This window comes from Aethalodelphis obliquidens, unplaced genomic scaffold, assembly GCF_003676395.1.
Source record: "Aethalodelphis obliquidens isolate GAN/ISIS:26980383/991018 unplaced genomic scaffold, ASM367639v1 scaffold24, whole genome shotgun sequence".
NCBI lineage: Eukaryota > Metazoa > Chordata > Mammalia > Artiodactyla > Delphinidae > Aethalodelphis > Aethalodelphis obliquidens.
In genome coordinates this window covers 4,959,655-4,981,922 of record NW_020837968.1, presented here as the reverse complement: position 1 = coordinate 4,981,922, position 22,268 = coordinate 4,959,655, and the positions used below count along the sequence as shown (strand labels likewise).

The 22,268-nt window shown below is 41.5% G+C and overlaps 1 protein-coding gene across 1 annotated transcript; it reads left to right on the top strand.

The window, feature by feature from the left end:
• Positions 1-2,653: 2,653 nt before the first annotated feature.
• Positions 2,654-20,991, top strand: RGS13 (regulator of G protein signaling 13). The gene is made up of 4 exons (XM_027122174.1): positions 2,654-4,349; positions 7,614-7,675; positions 19,394-19,560; positions 20,710-20,991. Exons 1-4 carry the CDS (start codon positions 4,264-4,266, stop codon positions 20,893-20,895), a joined length of 501 nt encoding a protein of 166 aa, XP_026977975.1. The 5' UTR covers positions 2,654-4,263; the 3' UTR covers positions 20,896-20,991.
• The last annotated feature ends 1,277 nt before the right edge of the window (positions 20,992-22,268 follow it).

Here is a 22,268-nt window from a genome sequence, read left to right as displayed (position 1 = left end):
TTAGAATACAACAACATATAAACAACTACTTATACATGATTATCAAAGAGCATTTGTACATAACAGCAGGAAATTTATACTCTAGTAAGAGTAAAGTCAGAAATATAAATAACATTATTTTTATATAGTTGTATATATTTTTGTATATTATATATATTTATATTCCACTCCTTTTCCAACTAATGAGCCACCTGGGCCAGAGAACCTCCCTCTGCATCAGTCATGTAGCTGAGCACAGGGCTGCGACTCATCTATATGGAGCCTTTGCTGGAATTTAAAAAGGGAGCCTTTCCACCACATGGATGAAACCCCACCTGGGGGCCACAGCCTGGAAAGGGAAGTGTGGGTGGATCTCAACCCTTCTCTCCTCCAGACCAGGCATCCGGGTTGGGGGACAGCCTGCATAATTGTACATAAGCGGAAGCTCTGGCTGGGCTGTCCTCTCGCCCCTTCCCCTCTACCCCTCAAGCTTGCCAGGGCTCTTCTGGCCAAACAAATCCTTCCTGGCAGCCCCATCGCTTCAATAGGGTACACATGCCACATGTGTCCGAAGCTCTGCAGCAGACCTAGCTAATTATAAAGCTGGAACCTCAGCTACTAACATAATACGTGAACAACAGAAAACTGGAACACAAGAGCAAACGCAAACGAAGGAAGGAGGATTTGCAGGGTGTGCTGACACACTGAAGAATGAATAAGATTAATTGGAAAAACTTATGAGGTGAACTTTAAAAAGAGGAAGGAATGCAGTCTGACAGAACGTGTGCTTCCTGTACATACATTAGAGCTTAGGAAATATTTCCTGAGGGACAGAATGTAAGAAGCTGAAGGACTGATCAGATTAACTGGAACAGAAAGTTTTCGCACACATGCATTTTTCTAATATTTACAGTTCCATTTTAGAGAAGAGGAAATTAGGAAACTGAGAGTTTAATTAATATGCCCAAGTTCACACAGCTAGTAAGAGCCTGAACTCAAGCATATGTCTGTTTGGCTTCAGAGCCCAGGATTATGTTAATACACCCTGTCATCTCTCAGGAACTGCGGGACTCCCCAAAACTCTAGTGCACCCCAAAATTACTTTACCTTTGCTGTGCTGCTGACCTCTGTGGGTGGTGCACACTAAGACTGCTCTGCTTTTGTCAAACAGGTGCATTCAATTTAGAAAAGAAAATATGATGACTTATAAACAGACATGAACTTTAGATACACAGATCACCAATGTGTGCAAATAGATCCAGTAGATCAAGTGAGGAGACGATGAGATATAAAAACGATTGTTAGGGCTTCCCTGGTGGTGCAGTGGTTGAGAGTCCGCCTGCTGATGCAGGGGACACAGGTTTGGGCCCCAGTCCGGGAAGATCCCACATGCCGCGGAGCGGCTGGGCCCGTGAGCCATGGCCGCTGAGCCTGCGCGCCCAGAGCCTGTGCTCCGCAACGGGAGAGGCCACAACAGTGAGGGGCCCGCGTACCGCAAAAAAAAAAATAATAATAATAATAATTAAAAAAAAAGAAAGAAGTTGTCTACCATCCTCCTACTTAGAAAATAAGCAGAGAGCCATCAGGTATAATCCGCATCTTAGAGTTGATTACAGAGATGAGGAATCTTGAAACTTGAGGGTGCAAATTACACACAGGATCAGTTAAGGACAGCCAATCGCTGCAACAGTTTTCTCAGCCTCGATTATTTCAGTGTTAATCAACTTCAGTCAGATTTGTCCTTCTAGAAAAAGACTTATTTTCATCACATTATTATTGAAAGACCTCAATGAATTATCCCTACCAACAGGGTAGAGCCCAGCATTGAAGGCTGTCCAGAATCTACCTGCACAAACATACTCCCTACAATAAACTCTCCCTTTTGCTTAAACTAGTGTGAATCTAGAATAAACTCTCCCTTTTGCTTAAACTACAGTGAATCTATATTTGCACTCAAGAGTCCTAATTTTGTTCCATCCTGTAGATGTATTTAGCTTCCTGTCCCTTGGTTCTCCTCACAGCAAAGACCCACACAGAAAATGAAGTCCAGCAGACCACAGCACCCATAAGTTCTTATCCCCAAACCTGCAAATATACTTAGACCTGCACCTGTGCCTTCCCTGCCCCTTCCGATTACAAGGGGACAGTAACTTCCTCCTATGCTTCCACTGGGACATCTCCAAAGTCCGACACCCCGCTTCTGAATCCCACCTCCTCCTTCGTCTTCAGAAACCTGAAATTCTACTGATTTTCCCTCCTTCTCCTATGTGTTCACCCTCTGTCCATGGCTACCACGGCCAACTTCAGCCTGAATCACTCGCAGTGTAGACTTTATGAACCATGTCCCCAGAGATGTGCAGGCCAGGTCTCCATTTCCTCTTATTTTTTGCTGCTTGTTTCTGCCCTCCCCACTCCACTAAAACCACTCTCACCGGGGTTATAGATGACCTTCTTGTTCACAAATCTGAGGGATGTTTTCAGTCCTTTGCTCTCTTAATCTCTACCCAGGTCCTAACACTCAATTAGCCATTTTTTTTCCTTCTGATAACTCCTCCCTTGGTTTCTGTCATAGCATATTATTCTGATTTTCCTCCTGCAGGGCCCTCTGTCTCAGTCTCTCTCTTAGTCACGTGTGTTCATTCATCTGTCCTGAGCCACCCACTCTTCTTGTTTTGTACTGTCTCCTGGACCATCTCATCTTTTCTTTTGGCTTCTCTTATATGTTTTATGAAAACTGCCCATGTTTACCTTGAGGTTGGATCTCTTCCACCTGAACTTGTTTCCTTTCCTTCTCCCACCGGGTAGAGTCAATACATCAACAAGTTCGGATAGTTCCTCCGCTAAAACACCTGAAATCTATCCCCTTCCCACCACTGCTACTGCCACCTTCCTCACCGAAGCTTGTAACATCCCTCACCTCGACTCCCGCAGTCACCTCCAAACTGGTCTCCCTCATTCCACCCTGGCCACCCTACAATCCATTCTACTACAGAACCGGTTTCAAATGTTAACACGTCTATTCCATATCTTAAAACCTTCAATGACTTTTCAGCTTCTTACTATGAAACTGATGGTGTGTAAGGCCTATCGTGCTTGGCTTCTGCCTCTACCCTTATGACTTCATCTCCCACCACGTCCTTGCTGCAATGAACACTTTGGAGCCTTTCTCTCCGAGCTCTCTCCCTGCCACACTCTGGACTCATGTAGTGACCACATTCCTTTCATTTCCTCAACGAGGACTCGACCCATTGCCTCCTGACCTGGGCCCAAGCTGCCTCTCTCCTTCACTCAGCACATTCCTGCACACCCTGTAGTTCTAGCTCAGCTACTGCTTTACTGGGATGCCTCCTCTAACCACCCCCGGGTCCGGTTAGGTTCTCCTTGCATGTGTACTCATGGGCCCCTGTACTTCCTGTTGCAAAGTCCCCACCACGTGAATTTTCACTGCTTGTTAGTGAGGATGGGAAGAGGAAAGACGGGACCTATGTAGACCCCCGGCAGCCAGAACCTGGTACATAACAAGTGTTCAACAGATGCTTCCCATGAACCAATAAAGACTGATATTAAACTCACTCTTTATCCTGAATAACTCACTGCAGATAAGTGTGAATATGTATTTAGCAAAGTATTTCCAGCTCTCATTGTAAAGTGTGGATTTAATCATTTTTAACAAATGTTTGAGTTTTTTTTCTCAAAGTCCTGAGTTAAAAACCTTCTGTGCCATACATTGTCGATAAAGCCTGGGCTGACTAACCTCTACCTGAATTTTAAAAGTCAAAGTCACGCTGACCAGAGTGGGGAACACCAGGTAGGCAACACTCCACTCAGCACCCACCCTTAAAAAGGCTTCTGTTTTTATTTGGCTGTTTACACTGTTTTGTTTGGTTAATTACAAAGAGGCCAATTCTTGTTCAGTATATTGAGAGACCTTTCTATAAATAAGAGTTCTCCAAAGTGGGAAGACTTGGGAGTTGGTGAATTCACTGCTGGGAGCCCCTGCATGGAAAGATCTTTTTCAGAGAGCTGTATTTTTTGAAAGCTGTTATTAGAGAACGGGTGGGCCAGATGAGTTCTAAAATCACAACTCAAAGCACCTATATTCCTATAAAATATTTATGAGATGAGTCATTTTATTCTCTTCCCTCCTTCCCATCCCCACCAGTGGTTGTGTTCCATTAACTTCAAGAACACATCCTTATTATTTTATGATTTATAACTTTATCTGTTCTTTAGAAATTGACTCTAATATATAATCATTTTAAATCACTAGATTATACTAAGTATATGCTGCATTTCTTTAGAAAAATGAGCAGGCGGAATTGTTGGATTTGTAAGATGTGCAGAGATGACTCTAAGAGGCCTCCTTCAAAGTAAGTAGCATGTAAATTCTATTACCGTTATCATGTATATTTATCACATGATAAGTAGGTGTATGTTTATTCAACTGCTGTCTTAATATATTTTGCTCAGAAAGTAAAATTTGCATTTACACGTAATTCCACTAGAAGGGCAACCATGCGTTACACTAAGGTTCCATTTTCATTATTCATGGTTCACACTTGAGAATCCAGCAAGGTTAATGTTTTTAGAGAGTCTTTTACAAACAGATATTCTTGGGTTTTTTTTAAAGTCTTATATTGTTAAAATTTTATATGTTAAAATGAGATTCTTTCATCCAAACTATTTACATGGTTCAAACCCTCTATCTACAAAGCACCAGACCTTCGTCCGTGGTTGGAAGAGGTGAGACTGGAGGGGTAACCAAATGTTCACCAAGCTCCCAGGTCTCTTCTACATTTTGCCATAACTCAAAGTGAAGCCATGCAGGTGGGGCCAGTGGCTATACTAAAATGGAAAGCGGAATGCCTGAGGAGGGTAACAAACCATTTGACTGGATTTGCTCACCCTGAAGAATCCCCAGGCCGAGGATCCCTGTTAGGTTAACCTGAGAGCCTGACCTCATCTGCATGGAGACTCAGTCATGGCCACACATCCCTGCTGCAGTCGGAACTCCTGGTATGCAGGCTCCCACCCTGAGGTATCAAAACATCCAAAAATGCAAACCAGCTACTGTGTGTTTGGAGGATGCAGAGTCTCCAGTGGTGGGTGGGAGAGACAGGAAGACCCAAAGCTCAGCATTTCAATTGACCAGTTGAGGCTGCTGAACTGCACAGGCCTGTGTGAGGAGGAAGACGAGAAGGCTGGTTTGGGAAGAGCTTCCTCTTCTGCTGACGATTCCCATAAAGCATCACCATCAACGCTTGCCTTCCTTCTACCTGCCCTGACACCCACCATCAGGGCCGGCGAAGGCCAAGGAAAGAGAATTCACATTCCTCACAAACCAAGAGATGACAGTCATTTGATAAGTGCTTAATGTTCTTGACCTAACTTAATGTTCAGGGTAACTTTGTGGATAATAAAACTGAAGCTTGGAGATTTTAAGTTAGACCAAAAGCTATCAAGTCCAGCACAGGAATCAGAACCCAGGACTGTCAGACTCCAGACACTCCTCATTCCTCTCTCCGCAATGTTATGATGTCTCAGAATGCTCCCGTATCTGTTTGGTGCCTGCTCTCTCTGTCCAGAAGAAAGGAGGGGACACAAAAGTGGAGTCTGTTATTAGAAACTCCAGTGGATGAGGGGACAAAGGTGTTTAGAATTACCCTAAGGGAAACTGGTAGCCACGGGGCAGCATGAAATTGGTGAAATACTCAAGAAAAATTACAAGCAAAAATGGGATTCAGCCAAAACCAAGTTTTACTTCACAGCTTTACCCCCAACCATAATTACCCCAATCACAATGCATCTCCATAAACTCATGACCCTTAGAGGCGCAGGTACTCCCTTGCCAACAATCACCAACACCAAACTTTGAGCTAACCCAGGACAGTGACGGCATCTCCTCTCACGCTGTAGCTTTTCTTCTCTCCTACATGACAGTTAGGTCTGCAGGACACCTTGCCAAGCACTTTTCATTTCGACGGATTGGAAAAGGTGATTTTAGGTTTCTGTTTTTAAAAGTTCTAATACGAGAAAGGAACAACGAGTCTGACACCATTGCATGGAAATGTTTGTTGAAAACAATCTCAACGGCAGTGCACTGTTAAGCCTCAGTGCTGATGTGAACAGTCCATCTAGAACTAGCAAGTACCACCTGAACTTTCAGAAAACAAAGGATATTTGACCTTTCTAGGACTCCCAATATTTTTCTGTGTCCCAGGTTACTTTTTAACCTCTTTAACTAATCTTCTTTCGCTGTGTTAAGTACCTGCTAATGCAGATGGCTGTCACCTCAACACTGAGTACTGAGCTAACTATACCAGGTGATAGCCAATGGGCAGTGCTTGCTTGTATCTATAGTGGCTTTTGATTAGATGCGGTTATTAAAAATAGGAAAAGTAAGAACGTATCATAAACTGAGTGGCAATGAACGGACTGAGTATTTCAAAGGAGGGAAAGAAAGTGATTCTAAAGAACAGTCGCTTACCAATTCACCTCAAAAAGCCCACCAAAATGAAAGAAATGAAGTCTCGAAGCCAGTATCTTCCACAGATATTTTCAAAATGGTAAATAGCCTTTTTCATATGTTTAGGTCAAATGTAACTTGACATATTATTCACAGTGATAAAAACTAAAACTGTCAAGGTAAAAACATATAGAGCAAATAACTGACCAAGAAAAGATTTATACATAATAAATACAAAGTTATGCATGCCAATAGGTTTTGTGGATAAACTCTAAGAGTCTAATACATAAATGAGCAAACACATTGCTGGTGGCAGCGGCATACAATGTATAACCTTTTTAGAAGCATTGATTCTACTTCTGTTAATCTCTTAAGGAATTACCTTGACTGTGGGCATGGCAAGCCTCAATGACAGCTGGGTTATTTTGGTTTTATTGGTGAAAAATTAGAAATGATCAAAACACTCATTGAGAATAATTATGTAAACTATGGAATGCCCCCTTGTAGAATACTTCATGGTCACTATAAATGATACTGACTCCCAGTGATTATAAATTTACAATTACTCATCTAAAGATAAGAGAATAAATATCTCCCTAATCAAAAAAATAAATAAATTTACAATTATAAATTATAACACTATAAATTGTGAAGACATAAAAGGCTTATTAAAAGGGTATATATGCAAAAAAAAAAAAAAAAAAAAGGGTATATATGCATATGTATATGTATGTGTGTGTGTATATACACGTATATACACACCCCACACACATATAAAGTATGCGCACACATATGCAGAGAATGATTGCTTCTTGGTTAAAAGCACACAAACATGCATACAACCAAAAAACTAAAAAGAAATACATCAAAATATTAACAATGGTAATCTGGGCCGTAGAGATTATAAAACTCTGGTTCTTTGTCTTTTAAAATTTATTTTATCAGATTTTCATGTTTTTTCTACTTTTATATTTTTATAATTCTAATCACTTAGAAAGTAAAAATAAAACGTAAAAGATCACTGGAAAATAAATTTCCACCCAAAACTACACACAAATAGAGTATAACTATATTTGGGCATTATTTTCAAGATAGCATATTTCTATTTAGTTCAGAAAAAGCTTGAGAATATTTTAGTGCAATGAGCACCTTTTGTTTCTTTTCAAAGCCTTACTTTGGAGGAAGCATTACAGTGGGCCCAGTCTTTTGAAAAGTTGATGGCTACGAAATGTGAGTATCATGTACATATCATTTTTTTAAAAACTAGTCAGTTTTATTCTCGGAGGAAGCTGAGGGAACTTGGTGATGTATGTTTGCTGCTCTTCTCATAGCCTTCTAAACGGCAACTGCCACGGTTACAAAAAGAAACCTGAAAATAGTTTGCCGTGTCAACCAGTACTATTTTCTTTGGTGTGAATTAAAGCAAGATTAGTCATTGTGAATACTTATTCTTCACAAGTATATGTGTAAAATCCCTTGGAAAATATGCTTAAATAGTAACACATACTGAAATATACTGCCTTCCTCTAGCTTTCTAAAGTTATAATTTTTAAAAAAAACTAACAATTTCCTCTTCCTAGTGCCTTGGGACGTAAGAATAAATTTGAGTTTTGATATTCTAAAAATCCTCAAAGTTTGCTTCTAACTTTATCAGTGTCTGATTTAAGTGGGACTGCATATAAGTCCATAGTTACTTATATGTAAGTGTCAGAATTCAGATGGTATAAATGGAAGATGATAGCAGTGGAGGTGAGGAAGATAAAGTCACAGGCTCAACACAAGACAAATGAAGGAGCAGTCAACTGTGTCTGGGGTAGGAAACTGGGAGGCTGTAGGAAATGATAAACACCAGAAGACAGGTACAGAGAAAAATTAGGGCGCACTCAAAGAAAATTCCTCTGTTTGCTGAACTTGGTACTTTTTTCAAAATGCAGTTTGTTCCCCTCAAATGTCTGCTACTGATTTGCTCTATATCTTTTTTTATTTGAGATTCCCTGTTAGCTCCTCTGTGAACGTTTAATCTGTTTACATCTATTGACTGTGGGAGGGGAGTTAGCTGTGATACCCAAGGTTTAAATTGGCAGGGGTGCCAGCAGTTATTCTGGGCAGGGTGCTTCCTGTCCCCCAAGGCTTGCCATGTTCCTGGGGTGCTGCCTGCTCTTCTCGACTCAAGGGCCCCCACCCCCCAACTCCTGTTCGGAGACAGCTGTCGCCACCTGGCCTCGAGGGCCATGGCACAGGTGCGGACCCCTGGCTACTCCTACTGAAACACCTTAGCCAGCCGGCCTGGCTCTTATTCCACGGCGCCCACAGTGCTGGGACCCACAGCTCCAGGCTCTGTCACCACCTGAGGGCCCACCTCAGGTAGCAGCCCTCCCCAGTGGGCACAGAGGGCCACGCTTTCTTTCTCTGACGCCACCATCCCCGCCTCTCACTTTTCAGGTGTACCTCCTAGTTTGTGATCCGGTTTGCCAGCATGATTGCAAATTTTAAGATAGGTACCCTTTTGGTCAATTTTAGGACATTGGTATAGGAGGAAGAGACTAAAGTGTATGTTCAGTTGGCTATCCTGACTGATCCTCTGTTAATAATTCAGAGTTCGTCCCAAGCCCCAGTAATCCATATTGTGCAGCATTGCCAGATTAATCTCCCTCTTGGAGTTTATTATTCTTCATCTGCAAAACGGCATAATATCATGTATCCTTTCAGCATTCCTGTGCAGGTTAAATATACACCCCCTCGCTCAATGCCTGATACAGAGGAGACACACAATGACTGAGAGTTATTTCTCTTAGAAATAAAGCGCTTGTCTTGAATAGCATTCCTTTTTCTCTACTGCCCACCCAAAAGTCCAAAATCTCCAACTTGGTTTTCAGGACTCTATACCCAACCTAACGCACTTTCTAACACTTACCTCCAGCTCTGTCCCTACACGTGACATGCCCTTCTGCCCTTGTGATGTCTGCCCCATCTTCTACATGTCCAACTCTCCTGGTTCAGGCTTTTGCCTATCTGTCTCCTCTATCTACCCTGCCCATCCTTAAAGATAAAATTCAAGTTCCACTTTCTCCTCTTGGAAACCTCCTGGAAATATTTTTCTCTCTCTTTTCTATTTGATAGTATCATTATTTACTTTGCTTCTAATTATAGCAATTTCGTGTACTGGGTTTTTTCCCGCAGCTGCTTTCTCACTAGATTGTAAATTCCCTTAGCGCACAGATCACTTCTCATCCACCTTTCATCTTACCTCCCAGAGGCCGAAATTGTGCTTTGTACCTAATGGGCGTGCAATAAATGTTCAATGAATAAATACAAGACAAATATTAGTAAGAAAAGATCAAAACGCCAAACCATATTGTGTAAGAGTTCTGTGCCAATCCTGGCAGCCTCATAAAATAAGTGAATAAAGTTAATTACTCAGAAAAAATGTTCAAGTGGGATCTTGGCTAGAATTAGCAATTCAGAGATCTAGCATCACAAGAATAAGTAAAGTCTAAAGAAAAGATGAGGACGGGAAGACAGCATACTGCTCTTTACAAAAATCGCCAAAAACAGGGTACTAACCTTACCAGAAATTGAATTACTGTGAAATTCACGTAAAAATTCAACAATCGTGTAATAAAAAGGTGATAAAACAAATCATTCTACGGGACACGCAATCAGAAAGATAAAACTAAGAATACAAATATTAAATGTGCCAGAGAATAGACTGCGTTTACGTTAACTAAGCACAGGAGTAAAACGCATCCTCTAGCTAAGACACACAGATGCCTCCACACAGATTAAAAAGCAATTTCTAAGAATATGTAGTTCAGAAACCCACATGGCAAAGATTCTCACAAGAGGCAAATTTTGAGCTGGGACTTAAATGACTCAGATTGTTGTAAAATGATAAAGAGTTCTGACTGTAAGTACTTCAAAGATAGGAAACGGTTTTAAAAGAAGTAAGTACAGTGAAGACAAATGAGTGCTTCTTTCAATGAAGAAATGTAATGTGTAGTATTCCTCGGGATTTGGTGTGAAGACTGGTCTCATTAAAAAAATCTCCACAATGAATTAAAGAGATAGGACCCTGCAGAAGTTCCAAGTTTACAGATGATAGAAAGTCCTTCAAGTTTCCAAACATCCAAGATTTTAGGAAAAATTTATTTTCAAATGGGCATAAAAGTAGTAATAACTTTTTTTTTTTAATTTTATTTTTGGCTGCATCGGGTCTTCGTTGCTGCCAGCGGGGGCTACTCTTCGTTGCAGTGCACGGGCTTCTCATTGCGGCGGCTTCTCTTGTTGCGGCTCATGGGCTTTAGTCACGTGGGCTTCAGGAGTTGTGGCGTGTGGGCTCAGTAGTTGTGGCTCGCGGGCTCTAGAGTGCAGGCTCAGTAGTTGTGGCGCACAGGCTTCCCGGACCAGGGCTCGAACCCATGTCCCCTGCATTGGCAGGCGGATTCTTAACCACTGCGATACCAGGGAACACCAATGATCCCCTAAAAGCTGAGGACTCTACAAACTGGAAAGGTCAAGACTAAAAAATAATTAAAATCAAAACTTTGATTAATCAAAGTTTTATATTTGATTTTGATTAAAATATCCGAAAAGAATGCCAGAAAAGAAGGCAGAAGGCTCATACACAAATAATATTTTTTGGCCAAATCTCAAAATATGAGGATAGAGGTTTCCCACTAATATTCGAGTAAAGTATGCTTAATATAAATAAAAATAAGTTTAAAAGGGCAACTAATGCCCTTGGATGAGTCATTCAACCTTCCATGTGTCTGGCTGACCTTCCTGGCACTGGACAGTACAGTGAAAGAGGCCTAGAGGGTCACTGTGCTCAGCTCATGTGCACCCTCTAGAGGAAGGAGAGAGACAAACAGGAAAGCCAACTAATAGCTTAATTAATTCCAGAACGTAGTAAGGACTTTGAAGAAACTAAAACCAGGTCGCATGACAAAGAAAGACAGGAGTAAGAGGGAAATTCAACGGGATGATTAGAGACAAACTGTCCAAAGGTGTAAAACTTGAGCTAAGAACTGAATGACAAGAAGCGGCCAGCCATACTGGGGTCTGGGGGCAGAGCGGCCCAAGCAGAGGAAAACCATGTTCAGAAGACCCTGAGATATGAATGAAGCTAGTGTCTTCAATTAACCAAAGAAATTCAGCCTAACAGGAGCACAGGGCCTTACAGGCCACATGAAAGACCTTAAATGCAAAGTAACAAGCATTAATGTGCTTTGAGAAATACCCTCTGAGGGTGGGGGAGGGCAAGGGAGGGGAGGAGATTAAGAGATACAAACTACTGGGTATAAAACACAGAAGACCCAAGGATGCAATGTACAGTATAGGGAATACTGCCAATGTTTTATGATAACTTTATATGGAGTATGATCTATAAAAATATCAAATCACTATGTTGTATCCCTGACACTAACATAATATTGTAAGTCAATAAAAGTACGCGCTAGTTCTCTTCTGAAGAAAAGAAGCAGAGAGACTAGTTAGAAGGCTATTTCAATAAACCAGGTAAGACTGCAACTCCGTAGGGAAGACAAAACCTGGAGTAATTAGCATATAGATGCTAATCGAAGCCATGGCCCTATGAGTTCACTTAGAGGGAGAGTTCAGAGAGAGGTGAGCACAGACCCAGACGTGGAGCTTAGATGCACACCAATATTTCCATATCCAGAGAAGAGGAGGAGTCTGTGAAGATGTTAAAGGAGCATCAAGTGAGTGAAGAATGACCAGGACAGCATATCATCATGGGAGGCAAAGAAGAGAGCGTTTCAGGAAGGGACGGGTGCACTGTGTCTACGGCTGCTGGGAAGTCAGGTAAGATGTGGAAGGAACAGCGACCATCGAGTGTGGCAACGTGAAGTCAATTGTGCTGAGATAAGAGCAGCCTGGGGGCCATGGTGGAGATGGACTGGACAAGAGGAAGCAAGGCAGATGATACAGGGAATTATTTACATAAATATTGCTGTGAAGTTCATCAGAGAAAAGCACAGAGACTGGAAGGAAGCGTGAATGCGGTCCACATTGGGCGTAAAGAGTCAGTAGTTGTTATTGGTTTTACTTGGGAAATACAGCAGCATATTTGCAGACGATGGCAACCATTAGAGAGGAAGAAACGGATGACACAGAATAGAGTGGAGGCGACTTTAAGAGCAAAGGAGAAGTGCAAGGCAACAGGGAAAGCAAATCAGGTGGGAGCCACAAATGAACTGTTTGGCCCACCCAAAAAGCAACTGGGATCCTTTCCTCTCGGGAGGAGAGTCAGAAAGGGCAGGTACCAGCAGAGGTAGGTTGGTTGATTGGGTGGAGAGAAGGTGAGGGAATCTCCACCTAATCAAACCTGTGTTCTCAGCTAAGTTTGAAGCAGGGTCATCAGCAGCTGAGGAGAGGATGAGTTGGCATTGTGAAAGGAGGGGATAGGAAATAGTTTCTGGAGAGTTGGAGAGTCACGATATTAGGGGAGGATAGTAGGATGACAGAGGGTAATGCTGAGTGCCCATTTTAAAATTTGCAGTGATGATTTCAAGTGAGAAAGTACAATTGTGTATTCTTCCATGGCCTGTTGTGTGCACTCCGGCACAGACACAAGAGCAGACATACAGTTAAGCCCTTCTGGATCGGCAAGGGTTCTGAATCCCAGAATTTGCATCAATCTTAATTTTGGCCAAAATCATCCTTAAATGTACTGAACGCTTCCCTCCCTTTCTCAGTGATCACAGTCACCGTGGACAGCCTTGGAAATGCCAGATGGAAAGTGTAGGATTCTCGTAGTGGTGAAGGCGCCGTAGTGCATCACGGCAGAGAGTGGACACTACAAGTCACTGGGGGATGTTGTCGTTCCCTCCTGTGTGTTCCCTCGGCTCTCCTCGTCCGTGAGATTCTGTGCTGCTCCCTGGGGACTGGCAGCTCCCTACACCACCCTTTAGTCTCAGTGCTGCTGCCCACAGCTGTTGCCATGGTTCCCCTCGCCATCCCTCATACTCCCCATGCTGCCATGCCTCACCCTTCCTACTAGCACTTTTGTCTTCTTTAACTTCTCACGCATGTCCTCACCTTGCAGGGAAAACAACAACAAACCTGGCCTTCTGTAGACCTCAATGTTCAGTTAGTACATTTTCTGTCTCGCTCTCAAGAAACCAAAAAGTAACAACTTGCCAGGTATAATCCTCTGTCCTTTGGTGCTTCCTGGATGCTGAGTAATTAGAGCCTGCCTCTTTACTTTTCAAAATCTACAGGCAGTCTCTTTAAAATACAGAAGCACGAAGGATCCAAAAGCCTGGATTAACAAACATTTCTTTACTGGGTACCTGTTACCCGTCAGGCAGCACGCAGGCGTGGGGCACGCAGAGGTGAGTGACTGCCGTGCTTGTTCTCAAAGGGCTTGCAGGTGAGCGGAGAGTAAGAGAAATAAATCAACAAACAGAACAGACTGTGGTACAGAGGGAGACACAATGAGAATGAAAATAAGTGTGGACTAGGTGCTGCTTGTCGACTGACAGGAAGCACTTATCTAACCTGCTGTGGGGACAGGGGCTTCAGAGAGATTTTCTTCAGAAACTGAGATACCAAACCTGAGTCTTAGATCAGGGTATAAAGCCCGCCACACATACAGCACAGTAACACACTACCTGGCCAGGAAGAGCAAGGTGCAAACCAGGACGGTGTTCAGGCATGACAGGATGAGGCTGGAGAGGTAGACAGTGCGGTATCCTCATGGGCCTTGCAGCCACTGCCGAGAGGTAGGGGTTTTACCATTAGAGCAATGGGAAAGGTTGAAGGCTATAAATAAAGGGCCATGGCCAGATTTTCGTTTTACAGATTTTTCTCTAATAAGAGTGCAGAAAAGATTGAAAGCAGATCAGATGGATAAACTTAAGCTTTTTCAGATTAGATATTTTACAAATATTCCCCCAAAATCATAAACAAAAGTAACATGTAAAAGTAAAACCGAAGATAATGCCATAAGTAAAACAGATAGTGTCTTTAATATACAAAGAGACCTGGAAATTCAAGAAAACAGTAACAATGCAAAAGAAAAATGGACAAAAAAATTTGAAATTCACAGAAAGAAAAGAAATGGTCTGGAATAAAGAAAAAATGTTTAAGCATTAATATTTTTAAAACACAAATTTAAATAACTACAAGTCACTAGTCTTACCCCATCTGATTGGGAAGGAAGGAGTGTGTAGACATGTCAACACTGCTATTACTAATGAAAAACAATGAAATATTTCTGAAAGCAATTTTACAATAGGTATCAAGAGTCTCCAAAAATATTACATCATCAACCTAGTAATTCTACTCTTTTAATTCTAGGGAAGTAATTAGAGACGCAAAGATTTATAAACCAAAATGGTCAATGTAGAATACGTTGCAACATATAAAGGGGAAATAATCTAAATATTCGATAATGGTAGCACGGCTAAATATAATACAGTGTAGTAGTCCTGCAGTGGACTGTTACATGATCTTTAAGAGTAAACAGGAGGGGAAAAAAAGTAAATAAGAGAAAGTGTTTGCTACACCATATCAAGTATGAAAGAGTGATACAAAATTGCTTTCATTGTATAATGCCAATAAGGTAATTTGAGAGTGTGTCTGTATTTGTGAAGATGAATGAATACTGTTTAGGTAGAAAGTTAAATGAATACTGTTTAGGTAGGAAGTTAAACATGAACAAAGGACTGAAAGAGTGAAAGGAAATATGTCAAGTTGTTAACAAATTTCTGTATTTAAGTTGCTTTTATAATAATACAGCAAACAGAAGTTAGGAGAAAACCCAGAAATGATTAATATCATACAAGCCAAACCAGAGAATTTCAATGAAACAGACTTATTTTAAAACTTCACAGAGGCTGGTAGAATTATGGAATTCATTTTCCCCAGTGGTACATATTAAAAATAAAATGGATTTAACATAGTTTTAGACACTTTTCTGGTGGCAGACTGCCACACAGCCCATTTTTAGGATTTAATGATGCCATGAGCCTTGCCGCCTTGCAGAAAACAATCCTGGAATAGATGGGCCACCATTCTGACTGAGACAAGAGGAATGTCATGTTTCCTTTCTATTTACATCAAGATACCAGCATGTGTCACAGAAATACTAATTTCAGTGACTAAGTTGTAAAGAATACACCAGGGAGTCCCAAAGGCACCACTCTCATTCTTCAAGGAAAAAGCACACACTAAGTGTGACATAAACCTAGTTCTTCCAGCTTCTCAGTTTAATGAGCAGTTCTCCTATTTATCCCTATTACCCTGTTCAAGCAGAATCACGGTCTCTGGAGCGTTAGTGCTCAGAAAGGAGCATCATTTAAAACCTCAGAACGGGCCGCACTGGGCTGCATCGCCTAATTTGGAAAAGGCTTTCCCACCTTGTAATCCCCTTGTTGTATGAGTCAATAGAAATTCTAAAGTGAGCAATTCAGTTCTGACTTTAATAACTGCTTGGATTCCTAGAACACTTTCTTTTTCTTATAAATTTATTTATTTATTTTGGCTGCGTTGGGTCTCCGTTGCTGAGCGCAGGCTTTCTCTAGTTGCGGCGAGCGGGGGCTACTCTTCCTTGCAGTGCACGGGCTTCTCATTGCGGTGACTTCCCTTGTGGAACACGGGCTCTAGGTGCGTGGGCTTCAGTAGTTGTGGCACGTGGGCTCATAGCCATGTCTCACGGGCTCTAGAGCGCAGACTCAGTAGTTGTGGCGCACGGGCTTAGTTGCTCTGAAGCATGTGGGATCTTCCGAGACCAGGGCTCGAACCCAAATCCCCTGCATGGGCAGGCGGATTCTTAACCACTGCGCCACTAGGGAAGTCCCCCTGGAACACTTTTGTACAACTATTTTCAGCTGCTTAACTTACATAGCATAACAATTAGCCTAATGAAGACAAAATTCTATAAAACATACCAATCATATGAGCTACTTGTTCTACACACCAGAGTCCTATCCATAATATCAGACAAGTTCAAGCGGTCCAGGTCAGCTTTCACTAGGATATGATACAGTAATACGTGGTACTACAATCTCACTAATCTACAAGAAAGGTGCATTTCTTGTTCATGCTACACAATGACTGGGTCAACTGTAGCTCTGTTGCAGGTCTTTATTCTGGCCTTCAGACTAAAGGAGCAGTTCTTCCAGAATGCGTCCTTCTCACGGTTTTTTTTTTTCTTTTTTTGGGGGGAGCAATGGCAGAACCACCTGATAGTCCCCCTGAAGCCTTCTGCCCGACCTGCACATGACACTGTGCATGGGTGTCACTGGCTGACACAAGTCCAACAAGCAAGGCTGAAATACGTGGGACATGAAAGTACAATCCTCCTCCAAGAAGGGCAGGAATAACTGAGAACAATACCACCGTCTACCGCATCGGGTATCTATATAAAAATATATGTGGGGCTTCCCTGGTGGCGCAGTGGTTGAGAGTCTGCCTGCTGATGCAGGCGATGAGGGTTCGTGCCCCAGTCCAGGAGGATCCCACATGCCGCGGAGCGGCTGGGCCCGTGAGCCATGGCCGCTGAGCCTGCGCATCTGGAGCCTGTGCTCCACGGCGGGAGAGGCCACGGCAGTGAGAGGCCCGAGTACCGCAAAAAAAAAAGAAAAAGAGTTAAAAAATATATGTGGCACCACACGGATGGGCTCCTCAGCAGAGGACTTGGGAATGTTGAGAACTGTTGAACCATTAGGCCAGCCCCAGAAGACCCTTCCTCCACTCAATCAGGAGGGAAGGTGAAAAAGGCAGATACAGATGCAGGCAGCTTCTAGAATAAGAATCCCTAAACATTTTACTATACAGTTAAGCTAAACATAAATATAAACACAAATTCGGAATACTATAACATGTAATCTAACACTGGTTTCCAAATTATCCCCCCACCTGCCCCCCACCCCATCCGCTTAACCCACACAAGCAGCCTGGTGGCTAAGTCTCATTCCAGGATCTGTAGATGTCATCTGGTAGCTTGTTTTTTTTCCTATTCCATAACTCATTTATTTTAGGATCCTTATTTTCTGTTCCTAATGAAGCACTCAGTCAAAATTTCTCTAAGTACAAAGTATAAAAAATTGCTTTTTATTTTCTTAAATAGGCTTCTAATTCTTTCAATATACACGGCAAATTACTAGCTTCCAGCTTCACTTGTTGTGCCAGAAATGGCTTTCTGTTTTGATTTGTTTTGTTTTTTGGCTTGCCTACCCATTCAGCTGTTTCTCTAACAGGAATACCAATTGCTACATCTGTATTCTCTGACCCCAGCTTTCTGTGTCTGTGGTGAGGTGAGGCACATCTTAAAGTTAATTGTTGTGAAAACAAACTTCTTGTTTTAAGTGTAAGGTAAAATATATTCCCCCGTTGGGTAGAAATACCAAATCCATATCCTTTCCTTGTTACATTTTTATACAAGCCCTACCCCCATCTCGTCTGTCCTCTCAACTCAAACAATGCTTCTTTTGAACCATCTCCCACCCAATGTCGTGAAGGCTACACTTGCTCCCATGATACTAATGAACCAATCTCTAATTCTGTGTCTTCCTAGGATAGCCCATTTCTTGCAGATCACCAGCTTTCCCCAACCCTAATGCCTCCTTAGAAGGTGTTATTAGAATCTGCCTCTGTTTGAGTTTTTTTCTTGAATACAGAATACCTTAATTTTTGTCTTTATTTTTGTATCAGTGCTGACAGAGCAGTAGAAGCCAAGGAGTCAAGGAGCCTGGCTTTCTGGTGCTAGGAAACTCATTAGATCCAATCTCTAATGTGAAGATCTAGGAAAATATGATTTTACTCACCATTGCTATTCCCTCTGATTACTAATATTTCTTGTAAAAGTTAACAATACTAAGATACTGTTAGTCAAAATCCTATGTTTCATCACGTGTTCAATGCGCCTACATACACATTTCTGTCACTGTCATTGGAAAGTTACATTGCCTTATCATTTAGCAATTCAATTTCTCAGATATGCCAAGAGACTTCCTAGTCACCAAAAGAAGTTTAATATTTTTCTCAGAGGGTTCATCTTGAATCTTGAGAATACTTGATCCCCCCAAAGATTCTGACTAATGTGTTAGATTTGTCAAAACTCACTTAACCCTCTTCTTCAAACACTGGTGCCCACAAGATAGTGGCTCAATTGGGAAAGTTCCTCCCACACGTTTGCCCCTATCTTCCCACTTCAGAAAAGACCAGAGCTGAGGATGCCCATTGATCCTGGCATCAAGTGTCACTTAATGGTTGTTCTGCACATCCTCACTGTCCTGTTCTGGATTTTGAGGTAGTTTCCAACACCCTATCTGAATTCCATTCCCTGCCTCATCCTTCATTTCTGGTGTGAACCATAAACCACGGATATGAAGTTGAATTGTTCATTATCCATGTTCTCCTGCTCTAACTGGATATGAGAAACACCCCAGGCTACACAGCCTCATCAGTTTATCACTTCTACATGGTCTGGACATTTTCCTTTCAACCCTGACCTGCCTGTTTAGATTCTAAACCTTGCTCTTACCCTCCAGGTTGTATTGAGGTTTTAGATTTTTCATGTCAGGTTCATGATCAGAGCTCTCTCCCACTGAGGCCATTTAAGTCCTGTTTCTGGGTCCTTGTGACCTATTCCATCCTAGACCCAGCCACACTAGTGGGCATTTTTCTCTGAGTAACACGGAATAAAGGAATGAAGGAATGATCCCACCACTAACTGGCACTGTCAAAACATGCTTCAGATGCATAGATGTAACTAAGATGTAGGGTGTGTGTGTGTGTGTGTGTGTGTGTGTGTGTGTGTGTGTGTGTGTGTGTGTGTGTGTGTATCATTATATAATACTCACTTGTTAAATAATTTGGGAGCTCTGATTCAGATGTTAGTTTTAAACTGCATTACATATTGTTCAGATATTTTTAGGATGCTGACCCAGGAAAATAAAATGATTTCTCCTCTACTTTTAGATGGTCCGGTAGTCTATGCAGCATACTTAAAAATGGAGCACAGTGATGAAAATATTAAATTCTGGATGGCGTGTGAAACCTATAAGAAAGTTGCCTCACAGAGGAGCAGAACTTCTAGGGCCAAGAAGCTTTATAGGACTTACATCCAGCCACAGTCCCCTAGAGAGGTAACCACACCTGACAATGCCGGCAACCGGAAATCAATACACCCCAGGAAAGTGTTAGTGTCTGTCAAGCACACATATGTGCCAGCACTTTACATCCAGTACCTCCTATATTGCTATGTAGTCAGTATTGTTAACCTTATTTTACAGGTAAGAAACCTGAGAATCTGAGAAGTTAATTTAACTTCTTCAGTGTCACACAGCAGTTAAGTAGGAAAGTTAGGCCTGTCTGGCTCCAAAGCCTCTCCTCATTAAGTTATCTTAATTCCCAGGAAAGTGAAAAAAAAAAAAAAGAAGTCCTTGTAAAAATTGACTCTGCTACAAGAAACAACAGATAGCATAGACGTGGTGACTTCCCCAGTGGGGGTGGGCAAAGTGTGCCATCACCGCTCACCTTAGTTTAAAACCAGCAAACCCAGCGAACATTCACACCAACATGCCTGCCAATCACTTACAAATGGAGGAAGGAAATAAAGAGTCATGAATGAAACGGACACCCTGAGACTCCTGCTGGTGGAGAGAAAACGAGGAATGAAAGTTCTGGTCAAGAGGATAAGGGTAGAGGGTGGTTCATGAGATTCCTGTCTTTCAGGAGAGTCCAACATTACCGACTTGTTCCTCAAAACTCTTGTCTGGAAAATACTTGGTTTATTGAATAACCACTTCTCTCCTCTATTTCTCCACTTCTCTTCACTTTCTTCCCATTTCAGGGCATAGTCAGTTAAATCAACGTTCATGACTGTTTAAGGAAGATAAACTTCAAAATAGCCCCGATTTCCCTTTTCTTTAAAAGAGGCCTCCATCTCATAAACTCCTTGCTTGCAGACTCCACTAACACACCACTTGCACCTGCCTAAGGAAGCAACGGTTTCTGGTATTTCCCTGGTCTTGGCCCTCATGTTTTGTTGTGGCAGGGGGCGGGGGGGGGGGGGGGGGGCGTGTTTTTTTTAAATCTGGGATGTGGAGTTGGATGTTTACTTTTTCAAAAGCAAGTAGCTTATCTCTTATCAGTCTTTTAAGATACCAATGAAACTGCAAACAAAATTACCCTATTCCACTGAAAAGGAGAGGAGGAAAAAAATTAAACCTTTCCATTCCATTTTCAACTTCAATTATGCCTACTTATGTTCTACATGTAATTTCACTTTTCAGATTAACATTGACAGTTCGACAAGAGAAACCATCATCAAGAATATTCAAGAACCCACTCAAACGTGTTTTGAAGAGGCTCAAAAAATAGTGCATATGCACATGGAAAGGGATTCCTATCCCAGGTTTCTAAAGTCAGAAATGTACCAGAAACTTCTGAAGACTATTCAACCCAACAACAATTCTTGACCACCACTCAAAAGTTTAAATTGAAGCTGGTATACTGAAAGTCCTGGCTTTGTGCTTTTAATATATATATATAAAAAAAAATCTGGGCTTCCCTGGTGGCGCAGTGGTTAAGAAGAATCCACTTGCCAATGCAGGGGACACGGGTTTGAGCCCTGGGCCGGGAAGATCCCACATGCTGCGGAGCAACTAAGCCCGTGCGCCACAACTACTGAGCCTGCACTCTAGACCCCATGAGCCACAACTACTGAAGTCCGCGCGCCTAGAGCCTAAGCTCTGCAACAGGAGAAGCCACCGCAATGAGAAGCCTGCGCACCACAACAAAGAGTAGCCCCCACTTGCCGCAACTAGAGAAAGCCCGCGTGCAGCAACAAAGACCCAATGCAGCCAAAAATAAATAAATACATAAATTAAAAAAAAAATCAGAAATGGAGTAGGAATGAAATAGAAGAAATCAAACTATAAATTGATTTCTAGTTCTCAAAGAGAAACAGATCCTGAAAGGATGGACTACAGAACTCTTATAACATGAATAATACAATTTATGGCATACCTACATAGCTCACTTAATATGCAAGGAGAAGGAAGGTCTTTCTTCATGACAACAGTGCGATAAAGTTTTTACTGTAGAAATCCAACTAGATGGATGTTTTCTTATTAATGAAATTTTTCTGTCATAATGCACAGATCAGTTCTTTAAAAACTGTAGCTATATGAGTTTTGTCTCTAGTGTAAATGTACTCTTTAGGGTGCTCGTAATAACTTTAATTAGTAGACAGATTTGGTACTCAAAGTATAATCAATTGTATTATATCATAAGTCATATAAAAAGATGTGTTCTTGAGAGATATTTTACCTATAAAATCTTCCTACTATTACTTTCATAACTGAACTTCTATATTGCATATATCTTCTACATGTGAAAAATTCCAAATGAGTCTAAGCTATTTAAATGTATGAATTTCCTCATTTATTTTCATACTTATATTGCTATAGGGTAGAAAATTTGGTTCCTATATTTTGAGGTTTTTCTCCTCACAATTTGAATCCATCATGATGGTCTTGATAATCAATAATGCCAAATATAAACTGAAAACTTTATAAATACGTGATTTTTTTCAAAGACGTGATAAAGTAGTTTTTCTGGTAAAAGACTGTTTTTATCTTCCCTGTCACAGAAGCTTCTTAGCATCTGTCAGAATATTCCAGAGGAAAGAACTCAGGTCTGTTTCACTTGCTTTGCTGAGCACATAGCACAGGATAAATGTTCCTTAGTAATGGATAAATATTCTTTACTTTTGATAAACAATAAGATACTTAAAACATTTAATATCATTTTTCCAAAGAATTAACTGTAGGAAATTTCTGATCAAGAT